Here is a 22,275-nt window from a genome sequence, read left to right as displayed (position 1 = left end):
AAAGTCCTTGTGCAACTTTGAACTTTTATAACTTTTGATATACAGAAGATAGAAACAAACTGTAAATGGTGCATGAAAGCATAATTTAGAAAGTTTTTTTTTATTGAATATAGTTCAAATTTTTCGGCTTCAACATAGCCGCCATATTTCGTAATTGGTTCATGTCTGGGAAGACGTAATTCAAGAATCGTCGCACAGTCAAGGCAGAGTGGCAGGGAGCCTCGTCTTGCTGGTACAAGGTGGTGTGAAAGATTTAATTGTCATCGTTCCGAGAACCAAATATGGTAATTGTGGTGGTTGACTTCACCACTGATGTAGAAGTTGCCTCATCAGAAAATTTTAACTCAACACACCCACAGGAATTGTGGATTTCACAACAACATTGACATGAACAAAATTTTATGAATGATTTTTTTTCATGTTGCATTTACAGTTTCTATCATAAAGTTATAAAAGTTTAAGATGCACAATAACTTGTGAATACCAGATATGTACGGTGCTTTCAGAAAGTATTCACACCCCTTGACTTTTGTCGTATTTTGTTGTCACAGCCTGAATTTAAAATGGATTAAATTAAAAAAAAAATTGTCACTAATTTACACAAAATAGCACATAATGACAAAGTGAAAACATGTTTAAAGAAATATTTACAAATTAATGAATAATGAGAAGCTGAAATGACTTGCAACAATAAGTATTCAATCCTCTGCGTCAATGCTTTGTAGAATCGCCTTTGGCAACGATTACAGCTTCGAGTCTTCTTGGGTTTGTCTGTATCAGCTTTGCACATCTGGATTTGGGGATTTTCTCCCATTCTTCCAGCAGATTTTCTCAAGCTCTGTCAAGTTGGATGGGGAGCATCAGTGAACAGCAATCTTCAAGTCTTTGTACATATTCACAATGGGGTTAAAGTCTGCACTTTGGCTGGGCCACTCAAGGACTTTCACATTCTTGTTCTGAAGCCATTCCAGTGTTACTTTGACTGTATGCTTGGGGTCATTGTCCTGTTGGAACATAAATCTTCACCGCAGTCTAATGACTTTTGATGCAGGTTCTCAAGGATTTGCCTGTATTTGGCTCCATTAATTGTTCCCTCTATCCTTGCAAGTCTCCCAGTCCCTGCCGCTGAAAAGCATCCCCATAGCATGCTGCTGCTACCATCATGCTTCATAGTAAGGATGGTGTTTGATGGGTGATGAGCTGTGCTTTGTTTCTGCCAGATGTATTATTACGGGGCCGGGTATCGGCGACGAGCACGACCGCTAGATGGAGCCGCAGAGTCGACTCCGCCGCTCACCTGGAATTTATATTATACCTTTTCAGAAAACTCTGAAGAGTACGGGTCCCTTATTGGACCGTGAAGCGTCAATATTTCTACCATGTGGTACAGGGTTATTTGCCAGTTTTCAAAATACCTAGATAACCACGTGATCTACCGAGTCTCCACACCCTCAACGACACCCGTACGGAACGAGCCGCTAGCGTACTCGAACCGTGTGTGACCCGAGCGTATGGTCACCAAAGTCCCATCGGTCCAAATATCCCGTTATAGCGGCAACCGCCTGGCTAATTCTCCAACACGTACCGTGTTAACCCAATAAAAGAAACACAAAACAAACTGATACATTTAACACATGGGGTTTATCTTTAACAATAGGGAAATGAGGGGAGCATGTTAGGGCAGAGTTATCCGAATATAGAAGGCACTTATGTACAGCACGGCACTTATACAATTTCCTACTGATTGGACTGGCGCCACAAACACACACACCCAAAAGAATCGGACCAAAAGCGGTCTTTATTGAGGCCTGTCTCGGACTTGTCCACCTTGTGTGGTCTTCGCGATCTTGGGGGGACGGGACTCGAACCCACAACCACGACCGTCTGCAGGGCCCTCGTCAACGACCACTCACTGGCCTGGGATGCCAGGTTCGAAACTGCCTGGACTGAAACGCCCTCTCCCACCAGGGATGTCTCACACACGATCCTCCGAACTTGCGAATGCTGCTGCCACCAGCACACCGTCTCTCCCTCTCCCTCGTCCAGACCACCCCTCCTTTTTGTGCTCAGGCACGAGAGACCTCCTTTTTTCGCCACTCTCTCCTCATTGGATGGTCCGTTCTCGGACGACTCGTCACGGCCTCCAGATTGGCCGGGGCCAAACACTCTATCTGGCTAAGGCGGAGCCAGCCTGAGGTGCTGAGCTTCCTGGTTGGACAAGGGGCCTGCCCCTGCCCTTCTGGGAGGAGTCTCGATCTGAGGTGATGAAATCTCCGCCCCCGTACGTCATCGAACACACGTAGACAATGGCGTCGAGCAGAGCGATGGGAAGATGACGCTGGCGTTGATGGTGGTGTAAAAATAAAATAAAAGAAACCTGACTATTAAAATAACTCCACAGCGCAGGAACATTTAATTTCCCATTAGACAAGGGAAAAGGGAGCCATCTATCCACATTTACTTATCGATATAACTGAGCTAGCTATAGGACCTGTATGTTGAGTGCAGTAAACTTCCAAATCCGTAACAGTATCGCTTTGCATTCAGCCCACAGAGTTCAATTTTCGTCTCAGACCGCAGAATCTTTTGCCTCATGTTCTCAGAGTCTTTCAAGTGTTTTTGTAAACTTCAGGTGTGCTGTCATGTGCCTTTTTCTCATGAGTGGCTTCCGTCTGGCCACTCTCCCATAAAGCCTCGATTTGTGAAGTGCTGCAGAGACTGTTGTCCTTCCGGCAGGTTCTCCCATCTCAGCCAAGGAACTCTGTAGTTCTGTCAGTGGTCATTGAGTTTTTGAGTGAGCTTGAGCACCGCCCTGACCAAGGTCCTTCTTGCCCAGTTGCTCAGTTTGGGTGGATAGACAGCTCCAGGAAGAGTCTGGGTAGTTCCATATTATTTCCATTTCCTAACGATGGAGCTCACTGTGCTCTTGGGTACTTTCAACACTAGAAATTGTTTTATACCCTTCCCCAGATGTATGCTTCCTCACAATTCTATCTCGGAGTTATACGAACAGTTCCTTGGACTTCATGATACAGTTTGTGCTCTGACATGCACTGTCAACTGTGGGACCTTGTATACAAAGGTGTGTTTCTTTCTAAATCATGGCCAATCAATTGAATTGGTCAAAGGTGGACTCTAATCAAGTTGGAGAGACATTTCAAGGATGATCAAAGGGAATTGGATGCACCTGAGCTCAATTTGGAGTGTCATAGCAAAGGTGTTGAATACTTATTGATGAAAGATTGTTTCAGATTTTCAAATTTCATCTTTAGTTGATTTGTAGAAATTTCTAAAGAAAATTCCACTTTGACATGATGGGGTATTTTGTGTCTATCAGTGACAAAAAAAAAAATCTCAATTTAATCCATTTTCAAGGCAGGCTATAACACCAAAATGTGAAAAAGTCAAGGGGTGTGAGTGAATACTTCCTGAGAGCACGATGTGTGTATGTATGTTCACACCAAAATGTGAAAAAAGTGGTGGAACGGGGAAATTGCGGAGACTAGTCCAGTGTCGTACGTTGGCACGAGGATCATGCGAAACCGTTGTTGTACAAACGTGTGATTGTATACATACATACATACATACATACACTGTATGTACAGTAAACCCTCGTCCAATGCTAGTTTTTGCAACGTGGATTCATTTATACATGCGGGAATAAGTGCGACTTATTTCCCAAACGTGCATAAAACATGGTTTGGCCAAATCATTAAAAAAAACAAAAAACAGTTGATCATCCAGATTTTAATTCTTTTTTTTGGAAGGAAGGAGGAGGCCCTTTTTATTTTATTATGAATTTTTTTTTTCCAAATGGCCACCGGCTTTTAGTACCCGACACACCAGTTTTTTTTTTTTTTGTTACCCTCACCCCCCCTCCCCCCCAAAAAAAGACAAGTCAAGACCTCCAAACAAATGTGACGTACATACGCACTCACGAAGACTATTAAAAATACAATCCAGTTCTAAACAAATATATGGTGAAATACCCCCCCCCCAAAAAAAAAAAACGACCCACTTCGTGCATATTAAAATTATTGGCTGGGCCATCTTTCTGTATAGATCTCGAGTAAACATTTAATACACAGATTTACATACATGGGATCTCGACTCACCAGCACTTACTGGTCCAACTCAGTATAAGTTATAAAAACTCAGCATCGACATGGGGAAAACGATCGATTCAAAGAATGGTGTAAGAGTCGTACATGAAGATATGGATTTTTAAGTGGTGCAAGCCGCATCAACATACCATGTGTCCTTCCTTCCATCCATCGGTCTAAAAGAAGAAGAAGAAGAAGAAGCTTTCTAACCCATTGTGTTTTGTTCATTTCCAGTTTTTTGTTTATTGTTTTTTAAAATTATTTAGCCTGTTGAAGTAACTGTCAGTTCCCCATGGGGCTACTCTAAAGGCCCTGTCACACCTTGACGATTTAGCCAGCGTATGCTTGACGTATGCAAAATTTGGCTAAAACGCTGGCACACAGCGAATACATTATGGGTAAGTTTGTATACGTTAAGAGCACGCTGGCATACGTCGTAGTACGCTGGCTTTTTTTCGTAGTACGCTGGCATACGTCGTAGTACGCTGGCTTTTTTTCGTAGTACGCCGAGGTGTTAGACAAACTTTCCATGCTTGAAATTTTTCGACGTATGCCAGCGTATGACTCACACGTTCCGCATAATGCCAGCCATAAGTTGTAGGCACGTTACGCGATCGTTGACACGTTACTTGTAAGTTACTCATAAGTCAAAACACGTCGAGGTAATGTTTAGCGTACCCGAAACTTATTTCTAACCTACGAGTAACGTGTTGTAGGCACGTTATGCGATCGTTGACACACGTTACTCATAAGTTGAAACGCGTCAATGTAATGGTTAGCCGTCAGTGTTCCAGACTCCCTGGTTTTTTTTATTCGGTATAACGGTGACGTTAACACTTCGATTTCTAGTGTGGTTATAATATAATATAATTAATAGGCTGCCGCTCAACGATTTAAATCATAACCGCACTAGAAATCGGTGTCAACATCACCGTCATACCAAAGAAAAAAAACAAAAAAAAAACAGGGAGTCTGGAACACTGACGCTTTACCTTGACATGTTTCGACTTATGAGTAACGTACAAGTAACGTGTGTCAACGATTGCGTAACGTGTCTACAATTTGTGGCCAGCGTATGCGGAACGTGCGTCGTACGTCGAGAAATTTTCAACATGCTGAAAATTTCTCGACGTACTCAGCGTATGACGACGTATGCCAGCATACTACGACGTATGCCAGCGTGCTCTTAACGTATACAAAACTTACCCATAACGTATTCGACGTGTGCCAGCTTGGTTTGGCAAATTTTTCATACATCGGCATACGCTGGCTAAAACGTCAAGGTGTGACAGCAGCTTCACACTTCGATGTCTAGTGCGGTTATGATTTGAATCGTCGAGCCGCAGCCTATAAATAGCCTACGCCACGTGGTCGTTGGCGATACGCTACCACGCGCTATGCATAAGTTAGACTATCGTGCATAGGTTGTGAACGCCGACAACACGCTCAGCATTCGTTGGTATAAGTTATCTATATGTGATTGAAACGTTCTGTGTACGTTACTAATACGTTATGCATACATCCAACACGTTATTATATGCCCAAAACTTAAAAAAAACATCAATAGTTCAGCGTACGCCAGCGTTTTACATACATTTTGAGACCTTGCCATACGCTGGCTAAAACGTCAAGGTGTGACAGGGCCCTGACTGGTGCAGCAGTTTCACTGCACAGCTTCCTTCGGTCATGGGTGTAATATTTTTTTTTCCTTCTCCTCGTGATGTTTGACTAAATAAATAAAAAAAGGAGGTGGCTTCAAAAAAGGAAGCGGGTGGGAACGATCAACTGTTTTTTATTTATTTATTTTTGTACGCGTGTTTGAATTTGGCACTGTGACCATGTCCTATGCAGAGGTGATGTCTCCCCCATCTTCTCCCACCCACGGTTTTCAGTCTGCATCGCACTGCGTTGATCGAGTGAGCTTGTGCCTAGGAGATTGTTAATTCAACGTTGTTGAGCCACATCTTGTACCCTTAAATACAATATGGCAGTGGAACCTCAAGCCTCTCCAAGTGGTGGTGGAGTGAAGTAAACCCCATAAGGTTATGACATGAGCAAAGAAAAAAAATCATGATTTTAGACAAGTTGTGTGGCAGGATGAGTAGAGCATCGATTGGCCAGCCATGAGTATCGTGAGAACGAGTCCTTACACACCATTCATTCAAGCCCGACTTCCTGGAGTTTATAACAGTAAAAGACAATGCCCCTGAACAGGTGTTCGACGCCGACGAAATGGGGCTTTTCTACAAGAAAATGGGCAACAGGACATACATCTTCGAGTTGCAGAAAGCAGTACACAGGTTCAAGTCCTTTGACAATCGTCTTGCATTAATTTTTTTTGTGCAAATGCATCCGAGGACTTTAACTTGCAAACCTTTTGTGCCGCGACCCGCCAACAGGCAATGACCCCCTGGCCTCAATTAACTCCTCACCCCGACAAATACCGGTATTCCCTCGAGGGTTTTATTAACAAAAAGGTGTAAAATATTTATCTGGATTATGTTCTGTGACTGCATTTCCCTATCCCCATTTATCCCATAAAGTCTTGTGCAACATGGTCTTGCTGAACACACCGTTTTCCAGGAACCCAACCCCAATGTCTGACGAGGGTTTACTGTAATTATACGTATGTATGTATTTGAGCAAATCAAATCACAATGTGATTCCTTCAGAAAATGAAAGGTTGGTCAGTATCATAAATTACCTGTCATAAATGTTGTCTGTCCATTTTGTTTTGTTGATTCCTCCGTACACTTCTTTATGTTGTTTCCTCCGTAGGTCGAGAAGGGAAACATCTGAGCGTTGGTTGGTGGGACATTTTGCTATGTGAATTTGCACCGATGGTGTGGGGTGGGGGGTGGGGGTGGGACATGGAAGCAGCAGTTTTATCAGCTGTAGAGCGCATTTTTTTGCTTTCCTGCATCGTTAAGAGTCCCCCTTTTTCCCCAATGAACAATGTTAAGGGCAAGCGGGTGATGAAATGGGAAGAGGTATGTGTGAGTTAGCTTTTTAAAGGGTTCTGGGATAGTGGTTCCCTGTGTTAAAGCCAAAACATATGGTTCAAATTATCAGCATTTTGTAATGTTCAAATCGTGGAATCATTCAGCCCACCTGCATTATGCAGCCACATTTCCTTGGCAGAATGAGTCACTGCTGCATCATATTGCTTTTACTGTAGTTTCATTACAAAACGTCACATGACCATGGCACTAAGATTACCCCTCCACAGCTGCACCCTCACTCCATGAACTTCGGTACAGAATTTGGTCCTTCCTGAATACCGCACCGATTGAGTGTGGGGTTTAAAGTGCAGTTACATTGGCACGCTGTTGGGTCATATACCCTGGGTCAAACCTTTCATGCACTGGAGCACCGTTGGTCGATTTTAGTCCCTGGGTTGTTTTCTGCACTGCCAAGGTGCTCGTGTCCATCCGGAGGGGTTCGAGTTCACATGATTACAGAAAGTGCCATTGATGAGTTTTTAAAAAAAAAAAAAGTTATATCTTCGTCTTGGCTGGAATTTGAGGGAATGAAGGGTCTCCAGTAACAGCTTTTATTTAGAAAATCAAGAATGAAACGGGATGTATTGGGCTGTGTACGTGCGATTTCACTTCTTGGAATGTAATGTACTGTATTACAAAAAAATGAAAGTGCACTGAAATCAGCGAATGCAGGTAAACAGGATTGCTTTAACATGTACCTATCAATAGCAACCTCAAGGGGAAATAAAGTGCTTGATGAATAAGAGAATGTTTCTATGATAAGGGAACAAAAGCTATTTTCACACAAAAGCAGAGTGTATTGCACCTTGCACAAAACAATGAAGTGCTTTAATAAACGGGGCGACAGAGAAAGTGTTTGCATCTCATTTATTCCAAATGCCACCGAAGCAACGACGCGTTTCTGCGACAGACGCCTTGGCTTTAGTGTGGCGACTCCTCGTGCTGGACGAGCACCGTTTAGCCGGACGGTCAGCTTAACCTTTGGTTCAAACACCAGAGCGCAAGCGGCACGAGGAAACGGCGGAGACGAGTCCGGTGTCATACGTTGGCACGAGGATCATGCAAAACCGTTGTTGTAAAAACGTGTCCACCTTTTAGCTGTAGTATTTAAAACGGATGAGAACTTCATGTGCAGTGATGTGCTACTCTGATTTTGTTTTAAATTCCAAACTTCAAAACGTTTTTCAATCAAGACTATTAGTGCAAAAATAGCAATTTGATTTAAACATACAAAACAGTTTGAATAGTAAATGCACTTTTAGAAAACCCAGTTCAAGTGACATCGGCTAAAGCAGACCCGGCAAACCTGCTGGTTGTGCTACATCCGACCTGCTCACCTTCGCAACGTGTTGCCTTTACTTTCATGGCTTCGACCGTAGGATGATTAACCTATTGGTCCAAACCAGAGGGATTTTTCACAAACGACACACTCCGTACAAAGGGTGCGATTCACTAAATTGCAAAATCCATAAATCATTACACTCCATGGAAACCCCAGTAGGCCAAAGGCCGTAATGTTTGGGGATGTTCTTGCGCGCTTACCAAATCGAGCCCATGCAGTGTAATGAACGGTTTGAACACGTGACAGCAACTCGAACGAAGGAAGATGTTAGTTATAAAAAGACGGACCATACAAAGCCTCCTTCCAGTTGCCTAGAATGTACTGTAAAACACAGGTCCATGCCACGTGCACACGCTAATGATAAAAGATGGAAACAAAGGATCATGGACCAGGCTCGTGTACCTTTCCACCCCACTTTAAACTTGGGTCCAAGCAGCAACAGCAAAATGGCTCAAACCAGGTCAGTATGCAGCGCCAGCGCGGCACTCGCCCAATTTTAAGCAGAGACTGTGACCGGCCCAGTTCGGTCCAGCAACAAATTCCCACCGTTTTACATGGTACAAACATTAACATGGCATTTAGCACCTTGGTTAAGACCCATAAGCAGTTCATCGGTCAAAAAAAAAAAAATCCATGACATCTCAAGATCACACCATTATTCTGAGTGTACACGCAAACGGCATCCCGAGTTCACTTCCATGACCATGATAATCCTTCAGCCACCCATCCTTGCTGTTCATCAGGAATGCACACACCTCAGAAGTGTGGTTCATACGACGGTTGCATACCCTTATGATCACCATCTGGTGCAAATACTTCAGGAAAGCGAGTTACGTGAAGACCGCTCATATGGGGGCTGCATTGGATATCCTCGACTCCTCGTCCAAGTCCCAGAGAGCTAGATAACGCGAGTTCTGTACCCTCAGACCATAGAGAGGGACCAAAAACGGAAGCAAGTGGTGCTGCCCAGGGTGTTTGGGAGGACGGCGGCGGAGGCCGGGCATACTCGGCCGCAGGACCAGCCTGGCCGGGCCACTGTGTTTTCAGTGGCCAAGTGTGGGTCTTGTCCTATCGGATAATGCAAAAGGTGTTGGTTTGAAGACCACCAAAAAGAGCAGCAAACATCCCATTAATCTCGGTTTATCAAAAGAAACCAATATTTAAATAAAAGTGAGCAATTCACCCAAATGAGTGTCATTGAAGTCTTAATATGTGTACATTCTCATTGAATATCCATCCATGACCCCTTCAAGCCATTTATAAGCCCTATTCTCCATATTTCTCATTCCACCAACTTACAGGACAACTGGGATCAGCAGAGGGGGTGAGCACAGAGGAGAGCAGGGAGCTTGCTTTATCCTCACCACTGCTGTGCCGCCTGTCGAGGAACAACCGGCCGTACAAACAAAACATGTTACATCGACTTTCCCATGTGCAGAACCGGGTACAAGTATGACTATCCTACAAAAACATCATGACAGCAAAATCGATACCACCATTAAAACGACCGGCTGGTACTTGTCTTCTCTACCACGTCAGTACCTCCGAGAATGCACCGCAGCAGAGATATCTGGTCCTGAGAACATAGAAAAGCAACCAAAAGCCGGAGGTGTCGCGTCGCTCTCGGCTTCACCGTACCCCCACCGCACATCCGAACTCCTGCAACCACATAACTGCATTCGTCGACTACCCACCGACAAAAAAATTTTAAAAAGTAAAGGTCAGAATGGTGTTTCTTCGCAATAGAACAAGGTTATTTACCCGAGGGTACTGGTGTTCCTGGTAGGAAACCAAGGAGGCCCGGGTTCTGGCCCAGCACGTTCGGGCATGGATCCCCAATTGCGCAGAGGGCTCGGAGATACTGGATGGTGGTCTCTCTGCTGCTGTTGCTGTTGCTGTATGACTTGAGCCAGATTCGCCACGTAGCGAGCATATTCTGGGTCTCTCTCAGCTGGATTACAGAAGGAGAAACAGAAAAAGACTTTCCTAAGCTTCTGGGTATTGTTGTTGGAGCATGACACCAAGGGTGAGCTCCAGGATATTTGACAAAGTGGAAAAATACAGACATAATACAAAGTTAAATAAGTAATGAAAAGAAGAATGGTCAGCCTCACCTGCAGGATCTGACACGAGAAACTTCTTGGCTATTTCACACGCACCATCACCTTGCATTCGACTTGGCCACGTATTGTTCCGAGCTGGCATCGGCCTATTGTGTAACTGAAGGTCGTCAAGGTCAAAAGGTGAGCCAGAAATTCTCAGCCTTTGGAACTCCACGGCTGTAGGAAAAGGCATGCTGGGAAAACTAGGCCGGGGAGAACGCCAGGTTTGCGATGGAATGCTCCCAGCCTTGGGTGCATAAGATGTTGTGGAAGAAGAAGAGACTTGCCCACGATTTGAAAAGCATGTTGACCGCTCATTGTGCTGTACCTGCCATCTTGCAGTTTGTGGTCTGTTCATAGACACACCTGAGAGGAAGTCTATCACCTCTTGCATTTCCCTGTCACTGGGCAAACTTGTATTTCTGCCATCTGTTAGTGCAAAGGACCAAGGATCTGATTTATATGAAGCAAGCCCTGGCATAGTCTTGCAACCCCTCGAGTCTCCTGCTCTCCTGGTTGAAGAGGATGAAGGTGGTTTGCCGGATCCAAACGTGGCCGGCGTGATGACTTCACGAGGCTTCGTTCGCTTGTCGTCACGGAGGGACGCGGCTGGCGCTCCAGCCCAGGAGGCACGTTTGGCGAAGCGGGAGGTGAGTCGAGAAAAGGTACGTTGTAGTCCGCCGGCCTTGGCTGTGGCCGTCGCAGCTGCAGGGTTGACAGGAGTCGCAGATGCAAATTCTCGTTCTCGACGCAATTGCAGATGCACGCTTGGCAAGGGTTGCTCTCTGTAATGTGAATAAGTTACAAGTTTACTCAGTTGGAAACAACAAATAATCGTTTTGATCTTTTATATTAAGACGGCAGTTTCCTTTCTTGGGAGGTCTTGTAACACGCCATACCTGCCATCATGCCACAATTCCAAGTCAAATGTAGCTGCGTACAGGACATCCACAAGCACGAGTGTCTTTTCAGGATCCAACCAACGTCTCAATAGTGACATTGTTGCTGGGTCTTCCTTAACACACCTATCGGCATGCACGTTTCCAAATATTTGGAATTATTTATGTAATAATAAACCCACAAATAATTACTCCACATGACAGTTTAAGCTTGTGCAAAAAAAAAAAAATCCAACTCGGAATCAAGAAAATATTACCAGACGAAACAGTTTGTAGTCGACTCCTTACCAAGTTGAAGGGACCTGAACAACAATGGTTCCGGTATCGCAGGATATCTGAGGAGCAAAAGCCTCTCGATCATGTGCTTGTGCTGTATGTGCTGTATCCACCACCACCTGACAATGAGAAGTGAGGAAGGGATGGAAGAGGAAAAGACTAAATCTAATGCTTGCTTTTATAAGACCCATCACAATGATCGAGCAGGAAAATGTCAGGACAATAATCTTCGATGTGAAAACACATCATCACCCAAAGGGATGGAGAAAATCTATGGGACAGTGGGACAGCAGGACAATTCCTGGACTCCATAAGCAAGGAAAGAGGAGAGGAGTGGGGGGGGGGGGGGAGAAACAGCAACCAGAAAGTGAGTTGGGTCAATGGGGATAGAAAGGATCATGGGGATTAATGGGGGATGACGTGAGATGATAGAGCACCGCCTGCTTGAAGTTTTGGAGGTGAGTGCGAGACACAACAGTCCGGATCCAAGAATTTTTAAGTGATTCTTCACCATTGAGTGATGGGGCGAAAACCGATATTTCGCACAATATCTCAAGAGTTATGGACGGATTCAGACGAAACTTCGTAGACAGGTGGGGTGTGTGACGAGGACGAATTGATTTGATTGTGGTTAGAATCCGGATATGAATTTTTTTTTTCATTTTCCATGTGATTCTTCACCAATTGTGAGATTGGGCCAAAAACAATATATAGGATAGCATGATATTTCAGAAAGTTGTGGACGAGTTATGACAAAATGAGGTGGATGAGTTGGTTAAGTGACGAGAACAGGTCAATTCGATTTTTGTTCAGGTCCGGCTCCAGATCTGGCCTATCAGTGGGATACACAACGTAAACTGTTCAGCCTGGCAGAGGTATGCACTCAGTAGAGTTCCATTATAGTTCTTTCTGTAACACACATGATTGCTGGTGATAAGGAGGTGAGTTTCCTGCAAACTATGAACTGTGTGAAGGCTCGTCCTCAATTTCCACTAATGTTACAAACAGGACAAGACAAAGGATTAGTGGTGGTACCAAGGAAAAACAAATGAGATATATCTGAGGAAATGCAATGGAAAAAAATTGCAAATGCCTAATCCAGTAGGAGTGAACTGGAGAGGGAGAACAGCAGGAATGACTTAAATCAACACATTAGCAACAAGTAATTGGAAAATGGCATGACATTAGAAGCAAGCAGCACATGAGGTGGAGACACACACACATCTCTTTGCTGAGGACTCTTCATCCTTAAGATAAGCAGGTAGCAGCCTCTTCCTTTTATTCTGACCTTGATGAAAATCACAAACTTGTCAAACACTGACAAATCTCACACTCACTACCTCTCTCTGAAAGGACCGTCTGGCAAACCCTCCTATCTGCTTTCTTCACAATCCTCTCGAGGAAGTTACATTATTCATACTTCTGGGTCTCACAGTCAGCCATGATCTTTCTTCGGCAGACCACATTTCAAAGTTGGTCTCCAAAGCCCATTGCCGACTGGGGGGAGGGGTGGAGGGTGCCACGCGTCATGTACTGGAGTGGTTTATGGGAATCACCCTCGCTCCAGTGTAAACCAAAGCATTCACGACCCCCCTTATGTTTTCAGTGCATTTCGTTACTTTGTGGATACTGGACTCATCAACACCATAATGTCTGCCCAAAATACCATGCCTGGCGAGAGCCTGGTGTTGGCTTAGTGGTTAGGGTGGTGGCTTGGGATCCTAGGGTCCTGAGTTCGAGTTCCGTTGGCCACTGAATTAACACCAGGGGCTTGACTCAGCCTGCCATCCTTCCGAGGTCGGCAAAATGAGCACCGGTGTACTGGTAATAGGAGCACTGCATCAGCGGCATAGCCCTAACCAATGATGCAACCAGCAGCCAAAAAGGCAGCACACGATGGGAACCACGTCTGGTGCCCTGTAGCATGCTTGTGTGCATTTTGATTGGATTATATTTGCTGTATTAAGTGGTTTTTCATTTTACCGGATCACGTATTAGATGTACTTTATTTATTTACTTATTTCTTTGCCAGTTTTCACGTCTGTCTATCTTTTGTCCCGGGCTTTTCCGTTAATTGTTGTCTTGTGCCTTCTTATGGAATAAGTTTATTGTAAAACACATTTGGTGTGGTGACCCGCCATTTCAGATTAAGGGTGAGAAACCATTTTGGCGTGGCTTTAATGGCAAATCCTCAGGGGGGTGTTGAAATTGGTAATGTTCTCTAAAAAGAGACTGGCAGAATTAACAATTCTACCCCCTTAAGTAAGGGGTCAGTGTAAAAACACACCATGGCACATGTACAAGGGAAAATTGCAAGTCATAACAAGAAAAAGAGCAATCCAATATGGCTGTCAAACCATGTGACATCAATTATTGCTGAACAAACTTGTACACGCATGCCATGGGGAACATTTGTGAAGCTTCCTCTTGATCTGTCCAGCCATTCTGGAGAAGATTTTTTTTTTACATGTTTTAGGGTAAATCTAATATGGCTGCCATACCATCATATGTATGAACCTTTTGTTCCTCATGGATAGGCGGTCATATGTGTAAAGTTTTGCTTCAATCTGTTCAGCCATTTCAGAGAGGAGGATTTTTAAAGGTTTTCTTTTTTTTAACAATATGGCTTCCGAATCACGTGACCGATGATGTCATGAAAAAATTTTTATGGACCATTTTATCCCCAGATGACCCTCAAACTTTCATACTGATCAGATGTAGCGTTCTACATATGCAATTATGACATAACGAAGGCACCTATGACGTCATAAAAAAAATCACATTCCCCATGAGTACTTGCCATGTGCCAAGTTTCAACTTTTTCCTTGGTGCAGTTTCAGAGATAGAGGTCCAAAGTTTTTCCGTTTTTCCAATATGGCAGCCAGACCACGTGGCATATGATATCATAATTAAAATATTTTACATGAGCAGCCACACCAATGGTGACAATTTCGTCTACATTTCATCACGGTAACGAGCTTGCAAGCTTTTCTACCTGGCTAACTTGTACAAAAATACCTCCTCAAAATACTACCATAGGAGTTCACATAATCGTGGTCAAGATGCCTTAACATTGCACCCCACCCGGATGAAATGGGTCAAGAAACGAAGCAACATAACGGAATGGCATCTCAATTCCCTCTAATCACGGCATGTTTTTCTGATGAGAAAAATATGAAAACCTCTGTACGGGTCGTTTCAAAAATATGGATTTCTGTACACATGTGGAAGCGTTTCACCCATGCACTAACCTTCGAACCTTCCCCTCTAATCTGGGTTCAATTCCCAGTCTGACTATAAGCTGTCGGATTGGTGTTCCCGAGGCCGGGCTTCACGTCGCAAAGTACATCATCCAATGGCCCCCTTAACCTCAGACAAATGTGAAGCCGGGCGTCTAGTCTGCGAGCATTGGTTGGGGGATGTTAAAGATACCGTGGTGTTTCTCAACGACGACGAGGCGAGTCATCTCTGTTTCCCTTAACAAATTACTAATTCTTGCCTCAACCAGCTCCAGTCGAAGGTCAAGCCTGGCCAACCAGTTCGTAAACGACTTAGCTGAACAATATATGCTCGTGAAACATCCAAATTAATGTGACACGGTGCATCGAAAGAGAAAACCTCGATAAGGTACCGGCTGTGTTACAGAAACAGAGAAATGTATGGTTGGATACCATTTCAGGTCATTTGGATTACAGCGATCTATTTATTTGTATAATCAGCATCTACATGAACTTGAAATCAAACTTTATCCTCCCTCCTTCTCTTCCTCTCCCACCTCCTCTATGCTCCCCACCCCTGTCCCAACCAGTAATTGCAACCAAAGGCAAAACTCTTGGACATGGTGTTTGCATTTGACCACTCTTGCAACTGCCCAGGAAATGGGAAAGCAAATGTTAGCGAGTTAAAGACCCCCATAGATCGAGTGGATCGCTTGACATTTGTAATAAACTAAATTTGCATCTGGCCTACAAAGGCTCCATAACCATTTTTATGTAAAGCATGACCAAGCAAACTAGAATGAGCAAAGATTGCATACCCTCACCCGGACTTGTGTGGTTTTATAGTACTAGTACGTGCCCGTACGTGCAAAAATAAATAAAAACTTTCAAGCCGCTTGCCAGAAACAACAACCACACAGGCCGTTCCTTCGCTCTCACGTGGCCGTACGTGCAAACCAAAAAACACAAAAAAAAAAAACTTTCAAACAACTGCACAGGCCATTCCTTTACTCTCATAAACGACGACTGGATTGGGGCATTGTGTTTATCTATAAATGCGCAAAATAAATGGAAAAATTATTAGAATACAGTAAGTCATCACTATCCGGAAGTATTGCGTGCCCGTACGGAATGTTACGTATTTTGCCTTTTCGCAATGTCATCGCAAGGAAAAACACAAAGAGAAGAGAAGAGAAAAAAAGAAAAAGAGAAAAAAAAAACGTACGAACAAAAAACAAAAGCAAAAAACAAACAAACAAAAAAAAACTTCCATTTCCCCATCGTAACCGGCACGGCCCATGACGTCATCGTCGGCCGGCCGCGCACCGGCCTACGCAGCAACGTGTCTCGTCATTGGTTTGGTAAATAAATGGCCATAACTTGGTAAACACTTGTCCGATTAATATCAAACCTTGAAAAGGCACATACTCAGATCCCCAGCAATATAGCTGGCAAGTTTCAATTAGATCGGACAAGTGGTTGTCAAGAAACAGCGGTCAGTGTCTCACACACACACACACACACACACACACACACACACACACACACACACACACACACACACACACACACACACACACACACACACACACACACACACACACTCTCTTTCTCTGTGTGCTGGAATTATAGAGAGATGTATTTTATAGACGTACTCACATTCTAAATGTACATACTTTATAGAGGTACTTCGTTGATAAAAAAAAAAAAAAGTGTGTGTACTACTGGCTACCACGAGGTGGTGTTTGTGGCCTACATCAGCACATTCTGTGCGGACAATCAAATGGACCCAAATGCAATCCCCTCCCCTCTGGTGAGGGGAATAAAAATGTACGGAATGGTACGAGTCTAATCGAACATCTTCCTTCATTTGAGCCAAACCATCGATCACGAGTTATGCCATATGTGGGGCACAACAATGACAAATCAGAACAAAATGGCTCAACCGGGATAGACGAGTGCATTCTAACGCCCCCTCCCTTACCAAGCCGGCTTGTCCGAAGAGGAGCTGCACAGCTGTCTTGCACGCGGTGCGCCACACAGATGGACATACATGAAAGAGTATCTCGGCTGCAATCTCCTCTTCAGCTTTCATTGAAGACTGCACATCTTTGTCATTTCCATTATGCTGCTTTTCTTCTTCCTGCCTGTTGCCATTAGCATAGTTTTGCGATTCACTTGTAGTTTCACTTTCTTTCTCTGATCTCTTCCCAATCACCCACTTTCCTCCTGATGCCTCCTCGATCAGCCGTCTAACAGCCAGCTGCAAAGAGAATGGTGAACTTCATCAGGTATAGCTTCAAAAGTTTGCCAATAGCACGAGTGCTTGGTTGGGGATGATAATTCAAAATAATTTTTTTAATTATCTGGAAAACAACTTACATTCTTGTGAATCTGAAGTTTTTTTTTTGCATTTGATCTCAAGGCTTTGATAGCAGCACCACAATGACCCACAACAGTGACGTCTTTAGGTTATACCCCCAAATGAGCATTATATCACACTATTCAGTGGTAATGCCTTATTGGAAAATATTGCACAAATTATTTGCTTAAAATCCTTATTACTTGTGATAATCGCACAAATCACTCTATTGCATAAAATGACGATCAAACTAAACTGCCTATGCTAATCAAAATGGCAGCTTACCGCTCACCTTAGACTCCCAACAGCTGAATATTGTGAGGGTTTCTTTGGCCATTTTGAGGAAGTGCACATCCCAATAGATTGATGGTTTATGCACATTAAACTTCACTACACAAAGGTGATTTGGAATTAAAGTAACAAAGTGTATTGTGGAAACCGACTTGCGACCACTCAAGATAATAAGAGTAAATTGCTACCTTTCAAATCTGAGGCAGTGTACTTTTCCTTTTCATTATATTCTAAAAGTCAGCATTTCTTACACACACAATACATACATACATACATACATACATACATATATATATATATATATATATATATATATATATATATATATATATATATATATATATATATATATATATATATATATATATATATATATATATATAGTGGGGAGAACAAGTATTTGATGCACTGCCGATTTTTCAGGTTTTCCAACTTACAAAGCACGTAGAGGTCTGTAATTTTTTTATCATAGGTACACTTCAACTGTGAAAGATGGAATCTAAAACAAAAATCCTGAAAATCACATTGTATGATTTTTCAATAATTAATTTGCATTTTATTGCATGAAATACGTATTTGATACATCAGAAAAACAGAACTTAATATTTAGTACAGAAACCTTTGTTTGCAATTACAGAGATCAGCCGTTTCCTAGAGTTCTTAACCAGGTTTGCACAGACTGCAGCAGGGATTTTTTGCCCACTCCTCCATACAGATCTTCTCCAGATACTTCAGGTTTCGGGGCTGTCGCTGGGCAAGACAGACTTTCAGCTCCCTCCAAAGATTTTCTATTGGGTTCAGGTCTGGAGACTGGCTAGGCCACTCCAGGACCTTGAGATGCTTCGTACAGAGCCACTCCTTCGTTGCCCTGGCTGTGTGTTTCGGGTCGTTGTCATGCTGGAAGACCCAGCCACGCCCCATCTTCAATGCTCTTGTTGAGCGAAGGAGGTTGTTGGCCAAGATCTCGCGATACATGGCCCCAACCATCCTCCCCTCAATACGGTGCAGTCGTCCTGTCCCCTTTGCAGAAAAGCATCCCCAAAGAATGATGTTTCCACCTCCATGCTTCACGGTTGGGATGGTGTTCTTGGGGTTGTACTCATCCTTCTTCTTCCTCCAAACAAGGCGAGTGGAGTTTAAACCAAAAAGCTCTATTTTGGTCTCATCAGACCACATGACCTTCTGCCATTCCTCCTCTGGATCATCCAGATGGTCATTGGCAAACTTCAGACGGGCCTGGACATGCGCTGGCTTGAGCAGAGGGACCTTGCGTGCGCTGCAGGATTTTAATCCATGACGGCGTAGTGTGTTACTTATGGTTTTCTTTGATACTGTGGTCCCAGCTCTCTTCAGGTCATTGACTGGGTCCTGCCGTGTAGTTCTGGGCTGATCCCTCACCTTTCTCATGATCATTGAGGCTCCACGAGGTGAGATCTTGCATGGAGCCCCAGACCGAGGGAGATTGACTGTTATCTTAAACTTCTTCCATTTTCTAATAATTGCGCCAACAGTTGTTGCCTTCTCACCAATCTGCTTGCCTATTGTTCTGTAGCCCATCCCAGCCTTGTGCAAGTCTACAATTTTGTCCCTGATGTCCTTAGACAGCTCTGTGGTCTTGCCCATTGTGGAGAGGTTGGAGTCTGATTGAGTGTGGGCAGCTGTCTTTTATGCAGATAACGTGTTCAAACAGGTGCAGTTAATACACGTAATGAGTGGAGAATGGGAGGGCTTCTTAAAGACAAAACTATCAGGTCTGGAATTCTTACTGGAATTCCTCAAATTGTGCACTTCCTCAAATTCTGGAATTCTTACTGGTTGGTAGGTGATCAAATACTTATTTCATGAAATAAAATGCAAATTAATTATTTAAAAATCATACAATGTGATTTTCAGGATTTTTGTTTTAGATTCCGTCTTTCACACTTTGAAGTGGACCTATGATAAAAATTACAGACCTCTACGTGCTTTGTAAGTGGGAAAACCTGCAAAATCGGCAGTGTATCAAATACTTATTCTCCCCACTGTATATCTTCTTCTTCTTTCGGCTGCTGCCGTGAGGGGTCACCACAGCGGATCATCCGTATGATCCGCATAGTGATTTGGCACATGTTTTACGCCAGATGCTCTTCCTGACACAACCCTGGTCGCCTCTTACGACACAGGGATATGGTACACCTATTTTAACCGGGGTATACACCGGCCCAGTACACTAGTACTCATTTCGCCGACCTCGGAAGGATGACAGGCTGAGTCAACCCCCTGGTGTATTAATTCAGTGGCCCAACGGGGCTTGAACTCAGGACCTTTTGGATCCTAAGCCGCTGCCCGAACCACTGCGCCAACACACCAGGCTGTTCATATATATATATATATATATATATATATATATATATATATATATATATATATATAATATATATAATATATATATATATATATATATATATACATATTGATGATTATGGGGGTAGATGTAAGGATTTAATAAGGAAGTTCAGCATTGTATAGTGTAGTATGTTCCATGGAAGAGTAGAAGCATCTCAATGGAATTAAGTTAAGAAATCTGTGAGCTTAAGTGTTACATGTCACCACACGAGGGGTGGTGCAGTGTCAATTCGCTTCGCGAGTAAAAATAAGTCCCCCAGTACGTGATTGCCTTCTGTGATTATCCTTGTTTTTTTTTATATTTCAAGCAAGGTTGTACAGCTGGAAACACGTCCCTGAAACGACAACAAACATGAGAAGCCCCGCCTTCCCGGGTTTGGGGACAAGCAGGCCACGCCCTGGGGGCGGAGGAGAGAGAGAGAGAGAGAGAGAGAGTGATAAAAGAGGAAGGTTGGCTGGCGCAGAGCGAGGAAGTTCCGACTGCATGGGACGAGCAAAAGTGAGTGATCGAAGGCATGCAGGAGAGGCAGGCGCATTTTGCACGTGTGGAGTGTGGAAGGCTCCCGTCTGGTTTGGCAGAACACACAGACGAGGTCGGTGTGAGGACCGCGCGTGGAGACTGGTGGCTGAGTGGTTCGAGTGGGCCGTTGCATGGCCAAATTCTAGAGAAGCACCACTTTGCGCATGTGTGCCATGCAACAGGTGATGGCACCATTTTTCCTGTGTGTTCCCGTGCTGGTGGAAGCGCGCTCCCCATCCTGAGTTTGACAAGGACCAGCCCTGGGCCAGGCTGAGTACCAGTGTACTTAGAAGGGATGGGGGGGGGGGGTCTTTTCATTTTGTCACCCTTTGTCTGCGTTTGCGTCTGGTGTGCGAGGCCTCGACCATAGGATTTATTTTTCCCTTTACATTATCGTCTTTGTAAATATTTGTGCATTAAATGTGGTTATTTTGAAGAAACTATTCGTAATTGTCATGGGTTCCCGGATAAACCCCTTTGAGCCGCCCTAGTGCCGCGCCTGATGCTGTGTACGCTTCCTGTACTCATCCCAGTACTCCTGGGTGGATCGCCTCTCCGCCATTACGCTCGTTAACGCGCTTGCATTACTCCCTGAGTCTCGGTTATAGCCTTCAAGGGAGAAGCTTTGCCATCTGTCCAGGTAGGGTTTTAACTCGGACCCTGGACGTGACTATATATACATGTGTGTGTGTATGTATATACAATATATATATATATATATGCACTAGCGATACCAGTGCACATGCACGGGATAGCAGTACAACATAGCTGGTAGCAGACGACAGACCGTACACGGGGAACGACAAAAATACGCATTGTGCAAAATGCAAGTGGTGCTATGGAACGCCAAGACTTCCCAAACATTGTCAGCATGTCCGCTAAGTGCCACAGCAATTTCATAGGGATCGTGTGATGGCGAGCCGAGTTTTTAGTGTGCAAGCTTGGTATTATAATAGAGATATATATATATGTGCAGGTGTGCAACAAGTCTTGACGGGCTGTTGGGAGTGTGGCTCACGAGAGATGGGTATGGTTGAGGAAGGCACCCCGGGCGCTGGAGGGTCTGTCGGCCAGGGTAGGCCATGAGCCCATGGTGAGCATGTTCAATTTGTGTATGGGCCTGGGTACCCATGGAGAAGGGACCTGGATCACCAATTGCCAGCGAGGGCACTGGGAGGGGGGGGGAAGCCGGAAGAGCTCTCCCCATAATTCATAGCGAGCAGGTAAGTTCGGCGGCGGCCTTAGCGTGCCCGGGGTGCTATTGTGTAAGTATGCAGGTGTGCAGACCTGCAAATGGAGCCACACTGCCCAGCCAGAAAATTGTGCAGAGGCACAGATGAAGAACAGAGGGTAAGGCCCCAACTAGTGTGAGCACAAACGCATGGAGCGATGGGTGAATTAGGTTGTTAGTACCACATAGTTTAAAGAGACACATTGTAAGTCTCAGGAAAGTTTAATTGTTGATGTAATAATGGACAGAGTAGTCAGAAGGGTTGTGTTTGTCCCTTCGCACCATCCACCACTCAGGTAACCACTGGCCACTGGATTCGCTCTCCTGGAGAATTTATGTATACTAGTACGTGCAAAAAAAATAAATTAAAGCTTTCAAACCACGAGCCAGAAACAACAACCACACAGGCCGTTCCTTCGCTCTCGCATGCCCGTACGTACGTGGCCGTACGTGCAAACCAAAACATAAAAAAAACTTTCAAACCATGAGCCAGAAACAAATACACAGGCCGTTCCTTTGCTCTCGCATGCCCGTACGTACGTGG

General features: G+C 44.1%; 2 protein-coding genes across 5 annotated transcripts in view; one reads left to right on the top strand and one right to left on the bottom strand.

The window, feature by feature from the left end:
* Nucleotides 1–8,179, top strand: part of LOC147021356 (protein LSM14 homolog B-like) — a 79,621-nt gene extending 71,442 nt beyond the window's left edge. For 2 of the 4 annotated variants that reach the window (XR_015060769.1, XM_085891229.1), the window contains one exon: nt 6,882–8,179. Coding sequence is in view for 3 of the 4 variants with exons in the window: in XM_085891229.1 (XP_085747355.1) it covers nt 6,882–6,902 (21 nt within the window). In the remaining variant the exon portion in view is untranslated. The other 2 variants (XM_085891227.1, XM_085891226.1) reach the window with 2 other exon arrangements.
* LOC147021355 (granule associated Rac and RHOG effector protein 1-like) overlaps nt 7,591–22,275 on the bottom strand; it is a 32,841-nt gene continuing 18,156 nt past the window's right edge. Inside the window, 8 exon segments of the mRNA XM_085890436.1 lie at nt 7,591–9,515; nt 9,747–9,825; nt 9,990–10,106; nt 10,209–10,398; nt 10,562–11,334; nt 11,449–11,574; nt 11,737–11,843; nt 16,927–17,205. Coding sequence (XP_085746562.1) covers nt 9,204–9,515; nt 9,747–9,825; nt 9,990–10,106; nt 10,209–10,398; nt 10,562–11,334; nt 11,449–11,574; nt 11,737–11,843; nt 16,927–17,205 — 1,983 coding nt within the window. The 3' untranslated portion in view covers nt 7,591–9,203.

This window comes from Eptatretus burgeri, chromosome 8 (assembly GCF_056783735.1).
Source record: "Eptatretus burgeri isolate ZD-2024b chromosome 8, Ebu_testis_v1, whole genome shotgun sequence".
Classification (NCBI taxonomy): domain Eukaryota; kingdom Metazoa; phylum Chordata; class Myxini; order Myxiniformes; family Myxinidae; genus Eptatretus; species Eptatretus burgeri.
Note: the sequence above shows the minus strand (reverse complement) of the source record. Positions and strands in the feature narration are given on the sequence as shown.